At 37.2% G+C, this 18,399-nt stretch overlaps 1 protein-coding gene and 1 pseudogene across 2 annotated transcripts; one reads left to right on the top strand and one right to left on the bottom strand.

Moving 5' to 3' along the window:
* The first annotated feature begins 4,305 nt into the window (after positions 1-4,305).
* On the top strand, positions 4,306-8,328 carry LOC130552492 (prostaglandin reductase 1-like). Of its 2 annotated transcripts, XM_057330825.1 has the most exons (8): positions 4,306-5,156; positions 5,235-5,280; positions 5,442-5,501; positions 5,849-6,016; positions 6,332-6,605; positions 6,772-6,877; positions 7,446-7,564; positions 7,682-8,328. In XM_057330825.1, exons 1-8 carry the CDS (start codon positions 5,009-5,011, stop codon positions 7,790-7,792), a joined length of 1,032 nt encoding a protein of 343 aa, XP_057186808.1. In that variant the 5' UTR covers positions 4,306-5,008; the 3' UTR covers positions 7,793-8,328. The 2 variants fall into 2 exon arrangements, with proteins under 2 accessions (XP_057186808.1, XP_057186816.1); XM_057330833.1 differs by lacking the exon at positions 5,442-5,501.
* Positions 8,329-10,040: 1,712 nt separating this feature from the next.
* Positions 10,041-12,696, bottom strand: LOC130547299 (E3 ubiquitin-protein ligase RBBP6-like; annotated as a pseudogene).
* Between the last annotated feature and the right edge of the window lie 5,703 nt (positions 12,697-18,399).

Genomic DNA, 18,399 nt, shown 5'->3' with positions numbered 1-18,399 from the left:
ACACCTATTTTCTAAAACGGTAAGCTTTTCTTGAAGCACAGAGGCCCGTTCTTCGTACATCGCTTACTACATCCAAGATCAAATGAAATATCCGAGATGACCTAATCCCACTAATCATGATCTGGATAATTCAGTTCTTCGAACGCACCTTTTGTGTACGATTAGTATATCTGGATTTAATTGGAAAGGCAGCATATATCGATAGAAGAACTAGTGATCGGCAGCGCTGCTATTGGCTGGTTGTTACGTGACTTCAAAAGACGCAGTTACGTCCATAGTTTTTTTTTACCGCTGCTTAAAGATTATGACAAATTTTAAAACCTTATTAAAATGTCAGGAACACTTCAAACGATGCACAGACAAATTACTTTAAGAGATATGTATTACAGTTTGAAGCAGTTGTAAACTGAAGTTGTATATTTTGATAAAGTAACTTTAAGTTCTTTTTTATAAATTATCTTTTTTAATGGTTAATTGCAATGAGATGGTGTTTTCCTCCCACAAAATAAAGTGTTTTATACCCATTAGTGTTCACTGCATGGGATACTGAGGAAAGTGTCTGGAGGACTGTCCGTTTCAATAACATTTCTTAAATTGGATTAACTCAGTAGCAGTTGCAGGAGTTCACATTATCTGAAAGGCTTTTACATCTGCTGAGTCTGCATAGAAAAGTGGTATAGATGGTGGAAAATATGGTTTTGTTGTGCTATTTTATTGCTTTTAATGTATTGTGAATTATTTATTTCACTTAGGCACAAGGCACATCCATGTATAAACTTTAAAGTCTTTAACGGTTGGATATATGCAAATTCAAAAGCCAAAACTTCAAAACATTGACCTTGACAATGTAAAGAACACAAACCTTAAACTGGAGATATCATTTTAAAAAGATTGGAGATTAAGTAACTATTTCTATATTGTTTACTGACCTAACATCTCTTATTGCAGGTAAAAGATGACACTGATACCTGCCTATTATCCATCGAGATTAAAAGTAAAATGCATGTGGGCATAATGCATGTTTGTGTTGCTTTTTATATAAGAATAAAAAAAAAATGTATACCAAAAGTTATATCTCATGAAGCTCAGTCTGTAGTGGTTTAGAGATCATCATCAGGCTGTACCTCCCTCACAGGTCGCCTCTGTTTTCTGATGATGTATGTAGTGTAGCACATGACACAATACAGGCCCTGTCAGGCACTTTTGATACACTGAAATCCTTCATTCCTATCAGTTGCCCAAAGGTCATTTCATGATCCTGTCCTGGCTAGGGCTGCAGTGTAACAGGTTTGGGTCAGGGAATGGTGTCTTCAAACAGTCCCATCATAAATGTGACTGAAGATTGTTGACTCATGCAGATTCAGGTCATTTTGCTTCAGTGCTGTTGATACTGTAGGTGCACATTAGGTCACACACCATCTAAGAGATTATTCAGTCAGCTTCCTTGTTGATTCAATTACTTTTTGCTTAATACAATTACTAATATTAAAATGAATATTACCTGCAAATATCCTAATTTATTTTCAGAAAATAACATGAGGCCTCAGAGGCCTGTGATGCAATCTATGACATCAATCAAGACACATAATGCTCATTGACATGATCATGACTGCAGAATCTTTAGTTCCCTTATATCATATTAATTAAGATGGGGTCTTAAGAGACTGAAATACCACAAATTTGCAAATGGCAAGACAGACTGCATTTTTTATAAATCCCCCATATCATATGCACTGTCTGAGCTTTTATATCTCTTTTTTATATTTTTATATTATATGCGAATATCTCCTTTACAAGAAAAAAACAATATTTTATTTATTCATTCATTTATTTCGGTCCTCACCGAAGACTTTTCACAGTAAATGAGAAACAAAAAATGTTCTAAATATATTATATTACATTACAATAAATAATGTTCTAAAAGCAAAACATTTTGTTAATTACATGTTAAATTCGCAAAGCTCTTTCTATTAATCATGTACCTTGTACAACAAGTTGCTTTTGTATGAATAAAGCCGATTTGACTGCATCATGACCGCGATCTAATCCTGTTTACATGAAATAAGCCTGCTCCCGAGCAGGTTTAAGCTAACGGACCTGTTGCTAAGACAACAAGTTTAGGTTGAGCGTCAAAGAACCGAACAATCAAAGATCATGCGAAATCGTCAACAATCAAATCCAGCTAACTGAGTTAGCGAGGTACGAAGAAGAGGCCCCTGGAGATGGCAGAATTCTGCATATATCACCTAGATCAATATTTAGAAACAACATGTTAAAAAATGATCAAACATTTTCATTTTGATCATCATAAGAGTTTTTTTCCTAAAAATGTAATATTTAATATGTATGCTTATGGTGTAGCTGAGGAATTTTGCAGTAAACTGATAAAAAAGTCATACATTTCCCCCAAAACACAGCATAAACTGACAGATTGGAAGTAAATAGAAGAAAGAATATATCATTTGTATATAAAAAATTATATATTTTTGTATCAACCCCTAATCCCTATATACATTATGGGGTCATATTGACCCCAAAGACCAAAAGTGTAAACGGGAAACAAGGAGAATGTCTGTACACAGTTAGTTAGTATTAGTCTTGACTTTGGTGTGCAATTATTAAATAATGAAACAGCGAAAGAACATGAAAATCACCACAGTGGTACTTGGGGAGACGTAGAACAAGAATCTGGTAAAGTTTGCAGAAAACAATTTGATTTTATATTTTTATGAATTTTTAAAATATTTCTGTATAGCAAAAGAGTTCATATTGGTCATAACTTTGGTGTGCAATTATTAAATAATGAAACTGTGAAAGAACACAAAAATCACCACAGTGGTTGGGAAGACGTAGAACAAGAATCTGGTAAAGTTTGCAGAAAACAATTTGATTTGATATTATTATGAATTTTTAAAATATGTCAGTATAGAGAGACCTATTTTTTTATTTGGGGTGCAATTATTGAAGAACGAAACAGTTAAACAACATGAAAACTTCATATACAAATCCTCCATTGTGTATAATTTAATACAATGTTTATTGTCATTTGATACTGAACATGATTCTGAATCAAAATAAAACTTTCCCGCTAAATTATTATCTTATAGCAATAGTAAAAAAAAGTTAAACACACCTATCCGCTTGTTAAGCCTGACGTCACACCACATACCAAAGGTCATAATACCGTTTCCGGATCCAAATGCTCTGATTGCATTGGCAAACAACAAAAAATGCGAATATACACTGATTGTTTGCTTTAAAACCACGATCCTAACCTTTATCTCCATAACGAAATTCTGGATGTCCAGGCAGCGGTTAATTTTCACAATTCGACTTTACAAGCGGATCGTTAGCGTACAACCCCGTGTATACGCGCAATAGATTTTTAAGCGTCGATAGCCTGACCGTATGGCGTTATTATAATGACAAATGTCGCGAGCGCATTATTACAAGGCGAGAGCGCATTCTTGTCATACGAGCGCGCGAATCTCTCCGCTCGCACGCCGATTTCCTTTGCTCGTGCACAAAACTGGACGCGCGCTTTCAATTATACGCTGCTCTCTTATGAATTTTCTCTCCTCTCGCTCAGTGAGCGTGTGCGCACTCAAAATGCGTTCCGTGCGTCCACGAATCCTTTGGTACTCTTGCTCTCGAGAGGTCCTCCTGCGTGTTCCAGGCATTATAGGCTGTCAAAAGTAGTCAACCAATCAGGGATAGGCTTCCACGGCGGGCCAATGAAAATGCGACCTCTTGTCTGTCTGCAAACGCATTAAATGCATAACCAAATAGGTGAATATTATATGATATTTCCAAATGCTCCAGTGCTATTATTGTTTTGATATGTACCGTTACTTGTAGTAAATATTATTTTAGAATAAAGCTAACTTAAGACACCAATCTAAATTGTTCGGTAATCAATTTAGTACTATTTTGACAATATTATGTTTAGTGTAGGACATGCATGAAGACCACAAGAACTTGAGGGTGTTGGCCTGTTTTGTCTGAATAACATGGTAGTTAAACTGACGTTTATATGTAGCCTACAAAGCATCCTAATGCCCCGTTCATTTCTATGTAGCCTACAAAGCATCCTAATGCCCCGTTCATTTCTAATACACATTTGACTAATAATGTTGCATCAAATATATTAATATTGTTACCTGAGAACGTGGTGGATCCATCTTGCTTCGTTGAAAACGTCGAGTCACATAAGATGCCATGTAAGAGGTCGCGTTTTCATTGGCCCGCCGTGGAAGCCTATCCCTGATTGGTTGACTACTTTTGACAGCCTATAATGCCTGGAACACACAGGAGGACCTCTCGAGAGCAAGAGTACCAAAGGATTCGTGGACGCACGGAACGCATTTTGAGTGCGCACACGCTCACTGAGCGAGAGGAGAGAAAATTCATAAGAGAGCAGCGTATAATTGAAAGCGCGCGTCCAGTTTTGTGCACGAGCAAAGGAAATCGGCGTGCGAGCGGAGAGATTCGCGCGCTCGTATGACAAGAATGCGCTCTCGCCTTGTAATAATGCGCTCGCGACATTTGTCATTATAATAACGCCATATTACCGCACTTATCCGAACCGCAGATGGCGTGACAACAGTCACCATGAATGCTTGAGACTTGAGGGCAGTGGCAACTTTTACAAGTCTTCCGTGTTGGTTTGTTTTTCCTTTCATTCTATAAACAAATAGTTGAGCCAATCAGAGTAAAGTAAAATGTCACCTGACAGATGTGGGCTGATCGCTCCCGCACACTGTACAAAGCGCCTTGTGGGCAAATGTAACAGCAGGAAGGAAGAATAAACCTTAAGAGCTTTGTAGACACAAAGCCGACAGGTACGAGTAGAGTATTACATTTAATCGGAATTGTTAGCTTTGTTGCCTTAGGTGGACTGATTACGTGATCTGTTTTGAGTTACACGTAGAGTATTCGCTTAATTTTAGTGCTGCTGAAGTTTGGAGTTTTTCCCTTCACATTCGACTTTCCCTTTGAACTTACGTGCATGCGACACTATGCTCGCTTATTTACACAGCTGCGACAAACAATGGTTCAAGCCAAAACTTGGGTCCTAAAACATCACTTTGAAGGATTTCCTAAGGACGGCGACTTCGAGCTGAAAGTAGTGGAGCTCCCTGACTTTAAAGATGGAGGTTTTGCTCTTAAGATTTCATGCTTTTTGATTCTGCTTATTTAAAAAAAATAAAGTATTAATTATTGACGTGTTTCAGAGGTTCTTCTGGAGGCTGTGTTCCTCAGTGTGGACCCGTATATGCGGTGAGTACTGTATACGGCGGTCTTTAAACATTCAATATTTTACCATATCCTGCATTCTGTGAAAATCTTTACTTGTTTGTTGTATTATTATTCCAGAATGTTTACTAAGCAATTCCCCCAAATAACAAACCCTGGTTTACTTTGTCTTTTTATTTTTTAAGACCATACAGTCATGTTCGAATGCAGGCTGGAGATGTCATGATTGGAACTCAAGTGGCCAAGTAAAAGGAACAATGTGAATGTGAAAAGAGGCATATGTGTTGATTTACAGTAACAAATCTTGTACATTTAATAAAATGTATTATTAAGGAACGTTCCGACAGTAACTGTTATGTCACACATACCTCTGATAAATGTATTTTTCAGACATGCAATGGCATATTGTTACCTGGAGGAATGTCTAATTTGTGCTTCAGTTTCTTTGCTAACAGAGAATGAGAATTTATTGTTCTTTTAGTTTTTATTTCTCAAATTTGTAGAAGTGAGTGATTTTATCAAATTTTTTGCATGTTGAAGGATTTGTTCATTTCTGAATCAAGAAATGCACTGTGTTATGTTTTGACTGCAGGGTAACTCAGAGTAATAATCCTGCATTTCCAGTGGGCTGTCATGTGGTTGGTCGATGTGGCTGGAGAACACATACTGTGTCAGATGGGAGTGATATCACACGAGTTTTGGCTGACTGGCCTCAGGATGTCTCCCTCTCACATGCTCTTGGAGCCATTGGGATGCCAGGGTATGGACCCACTGTAGTGGGTGCTGCTTTCAAACTATTACAGGCTTGAATGTTTTAAAACAGAACAAGTTTTTTCTCTGTGTCACTTCTTTGCAAATGGCTTTAGAGGTTTAGATCAAACAGTCTGTTATTATCAGATGTTGTGAGCTGTGCACAACAAGAACCATAATTGATGTTGCGATTAGATTACTGTGTTTTGTAATGTTGTTGCTTGACTCAACAAGCATTTGTTGCTTGCTATTTCCTATGCAAACAAAAGTCAATCAATATAAACTGTCAATCAATATATTTATTTACATTAGCTGTGCTCCACAGGCTGACTGCACTCTATGGTTTGGAAGAGGTCTGTGCCATCAAACCAGGAGAAACGTTACTGGTGAATGCAGCCGCAGGAGCAGTGGGCTCTGTAGCGGGTCAGATAGCCAAACTTAAAGGCTGCAGGGTTGTGGGCTCAGCTGGTGCTGATGACAAGGTGGCATACCTGAAAGAGCTGGGCTTTGACCAGGCTTTTAACTATAAGACCGTCTCCTCGCTGGAGGAGGCACTGAAGAACGCTTCACCTGAAGGATATGACTGCTACTTTGAGAATGTAAGAATCCACTAAAACTTACAGCAAGTTATAAATCTAAAGACAAAGTTGTTTAGATACGTTTTAAAAAGGTACATTTTATATAACATTAACTGAGAATAAGTTGAGGTTTGAGTTGAATTTTAGTTAATATTTTAATAACACTGCATAATAATTATCATTTCAGGTTGGTGGTCACTTTTCCAGTGTTGCTATTCAACAGATGAAGACTTTTGGCCGTATTGCTGTGTGTGGAGGAATATCCCTGTACAATGTCACCACCCCTCAGACAGGTCTGTCTGTGATAAGTGTGTCTTCCCAAAGTGCTATAACAGTATATGTAGCTGCAGAAAAAATTAAGAGACCATTTCAAAATTATTTTCAGTTTTTCTGAATTTATTTATAGGTAGGCTATGTGTTTAAGTAAAATGATCATTTTTTTGTTTCATTCTTTAAATATTCGTTTCAAACTGGAGAATCAGTATTTGAAACAGAGATGCTCAGTATTTTTACAGACCTCAAATACTGCAAAGAAAACATGTTCATATTCACTTTTAAATACAACAGTAATGTTTGTATTAATATTTGTATGTATTTAGGAAAGTTGAAAATGATTTTTCATGTGATAACCTCGATTTTTATCACACAGTTTTATGTGTCTTGTCATGCTGTCAGTCTTTCACATTGCTGTTGGATGACTTTGTCTCTCCTGAGGTTTGATTTTGATTGAACAGACACTGGACTGGAATGACCACAATACATGTAGAAATGCCGAGTAATTGAACATTTGGAATGGTCCATCGGAACCGTGACCTTGTACTGTTTTCGATTTACATCACTGATGTGTTTGTTTATTTGTAGGACCTTATCCACACCTAACCATGATCTTTAAGCAGCTGAAAATGGAAGGTTTCTTGGTGGGTAGGTGGGAACATAAAAATGAAGAGTCACTGAAGCGAATGTTGACCTGGATGCAGGAGGCAAGTTAGTTTTCATGTTAAATTCTCAGCATGATATCAAAAGCTCATAACTGTAATTATGATAACATTATCAGGTATCTTGATAGTGATTTAGTTTCTTGTTTTGGTGGTTTACAGGGAAAGCTGAAGTGCAGAGAGCATGTTACTGTTGGGTTTGAAAATATGCCTGCTGCATTCATGGGGATGCTGCGAGGGGAAAACATAGGGAAGGCCATTATTAAAGTCTGATGCGAAGTCTTTCAGCTTCATGAAACAACAATCATAACAATCTGTTATTGGTTTTGCATTATTAACTATATTACCATGTTAGCAGTTGTGGTAATGTCTACAGTGCTGAATTCTGTATTATAAATTAAAGTGTCTTATATTTTGTATTGTAATGATTTTCACATTTCCGTTGATCTTTAGGATACAGAGACACAGCAATAGTGCCATTTAAATCTTTTAATTTTGCCTAATGCAATTTAATGTGGGAAAATAATTATTTAGCTTCATCAAATTTGGTTGAAATAAATTTACTGTTTTAAGCAAGTGTTTTGTGTTTTAAGATTGTTTTATCTATTTTTTATACTCCAATGTAAAACTGTAAGTAAAATCTGCCCTACTAGCCCATCAATTATAAGCAATATTTAATTTATATAATGTATTACTATTTTTTATTTTGTCATAAAAAGTTATTGGATCAAGCAATAAGTTGTGGAAAGGGGTTCCTGACCTGTCAAGTTCCCGCAAATGTTGATGAACATTAAAACAACTGATCCAGAGATGTCATAGGAGTATGCTAAATCAGTTTGGCAATGTTTTCAATTACATTTTCAGAGCTCATTGAGTTCTCAAATGGCAAACAGGTACGGAAACTATGGCAGTACTTTCAAACCGCAGAGGATTTCATTATTTGTGTAATTTATTTAAATCCATAAAGTCATCTTTACAACAGCAACAGATGTATCGTATATAAAAAATTCTAGGTAATGTCAAGCTCTAAAATATTTTACTGAGTAGGAATTTTGAGTTTTTGTGAGTGGGAGGGGACCCATTGAATATTGTGAATACAGTGGGGGACCTTGGAGTAAAAAAAAAACCTGGGCCCGGTTGCAAGAAACCCCTTACGGTAAGAAAACCCTTAATTCTAGTTGTAACATATACTAAGGGTTTTCTTAAACAGCTTAAACAAGCACAAACCAGCATCAAAACATACCTAACCAGCATATGCAGTTTTTTTCAACAGGGTGATCGCAGCATGTAGTCGAAAGAAAAACGCGCTTCTCAGAGGCATGTAGGTGAGAATGTAAATATCCATGCATCAAAATTATACCAAAGCAATAGTAGCAGTAAAACCAGTTTACTGTTACAATAAAAGCTTGTGGGCCAGCGGACTGTTGATCTGTAATCCATATGGAACGTGACCCACTGCCCTGGTACTTAGTGCTTGTGACCCGCGCGGATTAACTGCAAAGTTTATCTGTCATAGAGTAAAAGACAGTTCTAAGATCTATTTCCTTCTCAGTGCTTCCGTGGAAGTGAAGACTACTACATCTCTCAATCTGATGTCGAGAGATCCGTCTGTCATAAACAGCTTTACTCGACTGCACGTTTGTGTATATATTCATATTTATTCGTTGTACATATAGTGTCTGTTTTTATACATGAGGTAGCCTGGAAAATAAATAATAATTTTCTATCAGAATTTTAGATCAAATTGAAAATGTTTAAACAGCTGATCAATGAACTAAGTTCGGCCTATATCAAGTTTCTGGAGTTGTCTTTCAGAAACAACAATATAAATTAGCACAAGTTTGGATTGAATTGTGCTGGGATACAGACTAGAGAGTTTTAAGGCACTATTTTGTGGCCTTTGTAAAACTGCTTTGAAACAACATGTACAAATCCTCTAAGGGGAGAATTCACATTTTCCCTGAACAATTTATGCAAACACAATTTATTCCTTTACTATTGTAAGAAAGAAGTCATCATCATAATCATCAACTAAACCCTCTCCATTTTTAATGTAGGCTAAAACAGGTAAAAGTTAAATGAAACTATTTTTCAGAAATGCTAATCAGAAAAAATATCTGAACCAGACTGTAATAGGGATCAATAATTAGGAATCTATAATATTCCTAATACTGACAATGCAACTGCGAAAATGAAGATTTATATGTTTAGGTTGCCACACCTCCTTGTGCTCTTCTCCCCCTTTGCCACCCCATGCATAAAATCCTGGACACGCCCCTGGAAGTCACTATGTCTATGGAAAGTCCCCACAATGAACTGTGGAAGAAGAACTGTGTGTGCATTTGTGTGTGTATAAGAGCAAGGATTGCTACTATGTCAAAGGTTTCATAAACACTCTTCAAACTTTATTAACTATATTAACAAATTATATTACTCTTTATTAAGTCTACGTCTGTGCTAATTATATACATAATATTTACATATTATATACATAATGATGATGAAGCGCTCTGGATGTTCTTCACAATGCAGCATGCTTGGTTTTCTTGTGTAGAGGTGTGGAGCCATTGTCTTCATCATCATTCTCGCTCAAGTCCCGTCGCCTCTTACCAGAGGTTAAATTGATGCGAGAGCTGTGAGGTTCTGAAGCAGACGAGCTGGATCGATGGCTGAGGCTCGGGCTTGTGGAGGAACACGCCGATTGAGAGTGAAGGGGTTTTTGGTGGTGCGAGAAACCAGACCCCTCGGCTCTGTTCTTAAAACGGTTCACTTCCTGTGTGAGCAAGAACAAGAAAACGGGTTTGTAAGTAGACGGAGCTTGATGCTTGAGAACAAACATGATGTTCACAATCTTACCTGGCGTAAGAACATGTTGATATTCAAAGCATCAGGAGACACACAAGACTGTTTGCAGGTGGGACAAACATGTTCATCCGAATCCAGCAGACACGTTCGGATACCTGCGACCAAACAATCACATATGTTCTCGAAGGTCAAACAAACTTTCTGAGTAATATTTGTTCGTGCAGAAACTCACAGTCGTCGCAGTAGCTGTTGCTGCAACAGGGAGTCGTCACAGCATCAGTGATGAGATCTTTACAGATCTGACACAGAAAAGCATCAGGCACTGGATCTTGATCTGGGGTCGATGAGGAGGACTCGTTCTGGGGTAAGAAAGGTGGATTCTCTTTCTTCTGAGCTGCATAAGCCTCACTAAACAGAACAAGCGCGCCATTATCAAGCAAATGTAAATGTGTGTTCATGATGAGGTCTCTACACAGATGACAGTTGTAAACTCATGCATTAATAATGGGAATGACAAGCTTTCCGCTGCTGCTCAGCATCACTCCCTTCATGTTGGGGTCATCCACCTCCACTAGGAAGCTGACAGGAATTCCTGCACTTCTCCGTGTGCGCTTGCCACCAACAAAAGTTGGATCCTGTGAAGGCACAAGCAACAGGTTGCATTTACATTCATGGCATAACAGGCACACAAATGCTGTCCACAGTTTAGTTATGTGTTACCCGTGTCATTGGGCAGTTTCTGATGTGATGCCCTGGGATGCCACAGTTACGGCACACATAGTTTGGTGGAAGGCCTCCAACCAGCTTGAGTGCTTCACTGGTAAGTGATGAGAGTCATGATGGAGAGCACTTGAAAATTCTGCTCATGATGTGAATGTTATTATACTCACTTCACAGAATAGTAACAGCGGCTGGACTGGAACATGACAGCTTTAATTTTGTCCTCCTCTGATGCATTTGCCTCAGCCAGATTCTCAGTCTGTTAATTTACAAAGAAATGCTTTACACGCCTATACAGTTTACACAGTTTCATATTCTTCAGTGGATTTCAGTACCTTGAAAAGCTGCTCCAGTGACAATGAACAACCATTCGCTTGCTGCTGAAAGAAGAACAAAGAGATTTACTATTACCAGGCATAACCCCATCACACCCAGAGAGACAAACTAAACACACTGAAAACAATGCAAACAGAAACCCACCGACTGGTATTTTAAAGCAAAATAGCTAAACCACAGCAAGGCACAAATTTTATGTTGAAATAAGTTCATTGCAGAAAATGTGAAACTCATAAGGTGATGTGATGTTTTACTTAAAAAAAGAATTTCAACTTACTGAATTTTATAGTAAAATTATTACACGTGGGCCTTTTGTCCCAGGCTTCTTCATGGTCAACTCTGACCAGCTTAAAGAGATCATACGGTACAATGTAAACAACCGAGTCAACACTTTTGTTTACATACTGCTTTTGAAGATCCACTTGAAGGTTCAGACCAGTTACTGCAAAACAAAACAACAGAGACTCAATGACTGATTGATATTCATTAAAAGATTCATATTCGTAACATCATCACGTGACTTACTTGGCATGTCTGTTATATGTGGATTTTACCCCAGTTCCAGGGATTCGTTTTACGGTCACCATGGTGTTACTGGGGATGATGTCCGCATCAACAGTGTATTCTGTGGGAAACACACACTTATTTACAGTCTGTCCACACCAACCAAAGTAATACCGAGGGATTGTGTACCAACCACCGTGCATATCAATATAACACGTTAACACTACTTACAACATTAGTTCCTTACAACATTGCATACTAATGAGTAAACTAAACGCACCAGGCCAGCAAGCAACAGTAAACAGACTGAGGTCAAGCCATTTGACTTGGCAAAAAACCATCCAGCAAACGTTATTTTAATTGATAAAATTTGCAAAGGCTTATTGAACATGTGTGTGTTATCTTTTTGCTTGTTTTTCTTAATGTCCCTTTAAAACCGTAGGCTACATTAAAATAGTAAGAAAAAGATAGCCTACAGCCAGTGACCGCGGTGACTGTAATTTTCACAATCACATTTAATACTTAACAAAAATCAATGTGTCAGTTTAAAGAGAGCAAACAAGTCAATGTTTACAAGTAAAAAAGCAGAACTTACCTTCATTGGTTTGGTCGTTTGTGATGCTCAGTTCGCAGCGCTTCAGTTTCTCTCGGCTCATGATTTGGCGTTTCAAATCTCCGAGAGTGATGCGAAGGCCATCAAAGATCACCGTGTCGTGTGTAAGTTTACTGAAAAACTTATAATGAACACACGGCATGTTGACTCGGCTGCGTTCTGATGCCCCTGCAACAATAACAACAGATCAATTGATGCAATAAACGTGCAGAAATGCAGAAGAAATTAACAGAAAAGGCCAGCAAGTAATTAACCACAAATATAATATATACAATCAACACAAATATGAACTTCAAAAGTCAAAACTTAGACAACAACGAGGATGTAGAAAGGTGCTCTCAGGAACCGCGATTAGCAACACTAAACAAAACTTTGCTTGTTACCATGGAAACCGATCAAGCGCATCATTTAAAGGGTTCCCGATGACGCGAATGTGTAAGCAAGATGGCACATTCAGCACAACTAAACTAAAAAATAAAGTTTTATTGAAGTGTGTTAATTATCAGTGTTTGGTGTCTTTGATTAAGTAGCTAATTACTCTGGTTACAGCTTGTTGCAGGTAAGGTTTAATTTAGAATAGCCTAATTAATAGACTTTTGAATAATTATTTTCTATTGTCAATGTGGACAAAGTTAACGCGCTTTTTTTTTATAAAGTTCACATAAGGAAAAACAGCATGATAAGAAACATGTCGGCTCACATTCTTTACAAACGCACATCAATTATTTTTACAAAATACATAAATGTCTTCGAGCCTTTGCATTTATAACAGGAGTGAGAACGAGACTCGTATTCAAAAGCAAAACAAGAGGCAGCCAAAACCGTGCTGAAAAAGATCTCATGGTGGGCTATATGAACATTAAACAAGTATTACAAAACAAATAAAGACTTGTTGATAAAAAACTTTTATAATTAATTTAATGCGAAACACAGCCCTCTAACAAACAACCACGAACGCCCTGCCTCGACTCCAGACCCATAAACGATCTGCTGTCTGTCTCATTCTGTCGGTACAGATCTCCTGGAGAAAAAGAAACACCATCATTTCAAGTGTGCCTACACCTCCCTGTTAACAAAAATATGAACAAATTTGACTATAAACAAAGTATTTTAAGTAAAACAATATTTTATATTTATTTCTTCATATCACATTTGTATCTGGTCAATAAAGCATCCTGGCTATTTTCTCAGCATTTACTACAGAAAGATTGACAAAATTTTATCCAAGAAGCAAAATTATAAACTTGTAACTTCGAGGAAACAGGAAAGATTACAAACAGAAGAGCCTTCGTGTCAATTGATGTGGTTTATGAACCATTCAGTCAAAAATGGCACCTTCTATTTAAAAGTGTATATTGATAAAAGCCTTTTCTGTGACCTTATTCCACACTAGGCCATCACTTAGGGGTTTAGTTTTATTTTTCACATTGCAGAATCTGTCAACAGGAAATAGGTATTGTGACACACAGTGCCTCTTTTTAACCCTGCTTTTAAAAAACATGCATGTTCATAAAACTCCATGAAAACTGTTTGAATTGTTTATGGATGTGAGTATGAGTATATTCTTTATAAGATCACACTTTACATGTTCCGTGTCTACCTAAATAAATAGCCTAATTACTGAGTAACAACTAATAAAAAGTACCGTGGGGTATACCTGGATTGTATCAGATGCTAATACCATATTTCGATGTGTAAATAATTTAAAAAATAATCAATAATAAATAAAACAACAATCAAATACATAATGCAGGACTTAAGTGCTTTCTATATTTTGTGTGCTTTTTGTTAGTCACAGAGTTGCTTAAAGTCAATGATTTTGTTATTATTATAGTACCTTGTTACCTGTGATAGGTGACACTGTCCTCAAATTGTTACATAGGTAAGAGATAATAATGAATGCTTTTGTTGGGGATTGAGTGGATGAGTATTGTGTCTGTTTTTGTGTGTGTGCGTGTGCGTGCCTGCCCGCGTGTGTGTGTGTGTGTGCGTGCGTGTATAAGAGCAAGGATTGCTACTATGTCAAAGGTTTCATAAACACTCTTCAAACTTTATTAACTATATTAACAAACTATATTACTCTTTATTAAGTCTACGTCTGTGCTAATTATATACATAATATATACATATTATATACATAATGATGATGAAGCGCTCTGGATGTTCTTCACAATGCAGCATGCTTGGTTTTCTTGTGTAGAGGTGTGGAGCCCTTGTCTTCATCATCATTCTCGCTCAAGTCCCGTCGCCTCTTACCAGAGGTTAAATTGATGCGAGAGCTGTGAGGTTCTGAAGCAGACGAGCTGGATCGATGGCTGAGGCTCGGGCTTGTGGAGGAACACGCCGATTGAGAGTGAAGGGGTTTTTGGTGGTGCGAGAAACCAGACCCCTCGGCTCTGTTCTTAAAACGGTTCACTTCCTGTGTGAGCAAGAACAAGAAAACGGGTTTGTAAGTAGACGGAGCTTGATGCTTGAGAACAAACATGATGTTGACAATCTTACCTGGCGTAAGAACATGTTGATATTCAAAGCATCAGGAGACACACAAGACTGTTTGCAGGTGGGACAAACATGTTCATCCGAATCCAGCAGACACGTTCGGATACCTGCGACCAAACAATCACGTATGTTCTCGAAGGTCAAACAAACTTTCTGAGTAATATTTGTTCGTGCAGAAACTCACAGTCGTCGCAGTAGCTGTTGCTGCAACAGGGAGTCGTCACAGCATCAGTGATGAGATCTTTACAGATCTGACACAGAAAAGCATCAGGCACTGGATCTTGATCTGAGGTCGATGAGGAGGACTCGTTCTGGGGTAAGAAAGGTGGATTCCAGCACACCATTATCAGCACACCATTATCAAGCAAACGAAAATGTGTGTTCATGGTGAGGTTTCTATGTTGTAAATGAAAATGCATCAAAAGTTTTGAATGGCAAAATATTGTAGATTATTCCAAGTTTTGTTTTGAATGTGAGGTCTTAGGGGAGAAAGCCAAAATTTGAATATGTTAAACCCACATCTGTCAGCTACGCACCTACACTGCTGTAGTATGCTTATGTATGATAATATACGGACAATTTATACTTGAACAGACGAAGTCAAATGTTGCAACTGACCCCATAACAGGGGACAGTTGCAACAATCCACAGGGACAGTTGCAACAGTAATTATAATGTAATAAAAATATTCTATAACATAATTTTACAAGTTCTTTACTTTATTTATGAAAAAACGGATTTTTTTTAAGTTAAACTGGCAAAATATTTTAAATAAAAAAAACAAGATACTGAAAATGTAGCCTACTGAAATATTTGAGCACACTTCTCTGAACTGAACTGTGTTGTTTGTTTGTGTGTGGACAGCTAAATTGATTGTTGTCATGTACGAGGGTGAGAGACACGGATACATGGACAGAGGACCCAAGTGCAGACAGGGTAAGGGGTAAACTAGACTTATAATAATAATAATAATAAAATACAAAACAAAGACCCACGTGGGGGTAACATAACAAAACAGGGGAACAAGAACAAGACTAACTAAACTAACAGAACTAGACTAATAACACATCACATAGCAACACAATAAACTAGACTTCCTAACACAACAGGAACCCACACAACACAACACAACACAACACAACACAACACAACACAACACAACACAACACAACACAACACAACACAACACAACACAACACAACACAACAGTGCAATGATCCGACACAAGACAGAGAACACAGGGGCATTAAATAAGGGGACAAATCAAAGCCGAACAGGTGTGGGGCATGAACTAATTAACAACCAATAACGAGGGATACAAAAGGGCGGGAACACAGACAAGGACCAGAGAGAGTATCGAAGGCCGAAAGGGTCAAAATGACTCTCTCCACACATAACAAGGGATCCTGCCACAAGATCAAGAAAGACATGACAAGATGAGGCAGAATCACGACAGATTGTATAAAGACTAAATTGGAAAGTAATGAGTAACAAACCATGTTTATTATTTTGTATTATTATTTGTGTTGTTGTTATAATTGTTAGGCTTTGTTTTTAATGTAGGCTAAGGCTATAATGTGGTCTAGTATGACAGTATCTTTAAAAGGTGGCTATTGAAAGAGTTCTTTATTAATCCATAAAATTAGAATTGTATTATTTTAATATGACACGTTTTTACATCAGTCTTGTCATAAGATGCAGTTGCAACAACATGTTGCAACTGTCCCTACACTGGCAGCCATGAAAGAAATTGCTATTCTAGCTAGACACAATAGCTTTGACACTTGCTAGCAATGCCTTTTAGAAGCCAAGAAAACACTGATTTAAATGATATAAATGTATAATTGTTCACACAAACAGTTTAGACTGTAAAATCTGATCATAAAAATAAAAAAAATACTTTTTTATCTTGAAATTTGGTTTGGCTAGAAGGAATGGTCACATGTCTGATTTTTTCCAGAAGTGTGAAGGGGCTAACTAAACATAGCAGTATGAGCATCATCACTCTAGCCCATTCCTGACCAGAGGAATAAGCCATGATGTTGCAACTGTCTCATGTTGCAACCGTCCCCAGTCTCCCCTAAATGACTTTTGAACATTTTAAATGTTATTGCACAAATTTATATTCCTATTCAAGAAAACACCTAGAACAACACAGAGTGGTAATTTCAATGAAGAGAGGTTTTTCTAAGCATTTGATTAGCTTATAGTAAAATTCAAGGACTAATATGTTTTCAGCACAGCAGCAATTTATCCCGTAATTCTTTTGAAAACACTGACATCTTATGGCTATTTTTTGAATTTACGAATCAAATGCAAAGGTTTCTATACATTCTAATATCCAATGATGGTGTGATTTGAATTTAACTCCTTTATAATGACATAATAAAATAATTGAGAGGAATGCGTTTATAAGATGGACATGAACTAATTACACTAAACAAAGACTACAGTCGTTGGCAGTGACATTAATTTTTGTGTTTTGCAAAGTTTGCTGCTGCGGTATTTTCAGATTATTTTTCCACATGTTTTTATGGTATACAGCATATTTTAAATTTTAAAGCCGTTTATTGGCAAAAACATAATGCAAAGAGTCAATATTTACAGTGTTGGGCCTTGTTTTTCATAACCTCTGCAATTCGCATGACACGCTGGATATTAGCTTCTGGGCCAAATCCTGACTGATGGTGAACCGTTGTTGCCTTATTAGTGCTCTGAGATGATCACAATTTTTGGGCTTCTGCTTGTCCACTCCCTTTTCAAGGATTGACCACAGGTTCTCTATATGGGATTGACATCTAGGGATTTGTTTTTTTTTTTGCAATAATTTAAAATGCTCTGCATAATAATCTTTATAACAATGTGAATGAACACCACAACAGCTTAAGCAGAAACTTTGCAAAACACAGCATTTATGTCACTGCCAATACTTTTGGCCACGACTGTAGATTAGTACCTCTGATTTAAAATAAACAAAAACAATTAGTCCGAAGCAGATTCTCCAGGGCTTTATGTTAATATGCATGAAAGAAGCAAGTTATCATAAAAAACAGCAGTGATATTAATGAGTGGCATATGGATCGAATCAGTGCTCGAATTGAATCAAGTCTTATGGGGGGTCCCCACCATAAGACTTTTTTTTGGTGGGGGTGGGGGTTAGTCTTGCAATATACAATTTATACAAAATACACAATATATTTGATCATAATATGCATAACTATTTACTATTCAGGGCTCAACGCTAAGGATTTTTTCTACTGCCCCAGTCGGGCAAGTGATTCCAATTTTTACTGGCCCTGCCAAAATTTTCACTGGCCCCACCACAAAAAAGTGTTAAATATTTTTTTTTACCTATGTAATCTTAAGAAATAAGCGTATGATACCATAAAAACTATTAGCCTAT

Source organism: Triplophysa rosa, linkage group LG1 (assembly GCF_024868665.1).
Source record: "Triplophysa rosa linkage group LG1, Trosa_1v2, whole genome shotgun sequence".
Classification (NCBI taxonomy): Eukaryota; Metazoa; Chordata; class Actinopteri; order Cypriniformes; family Nemacheilidae; genus Triplophysa; species Triplophysa rosa.
The sequence above is the reverse complement of the archived record's forward strand: the minus strand, read 5'-3'. Positions and strand labels throughout refer to the sequence as shown.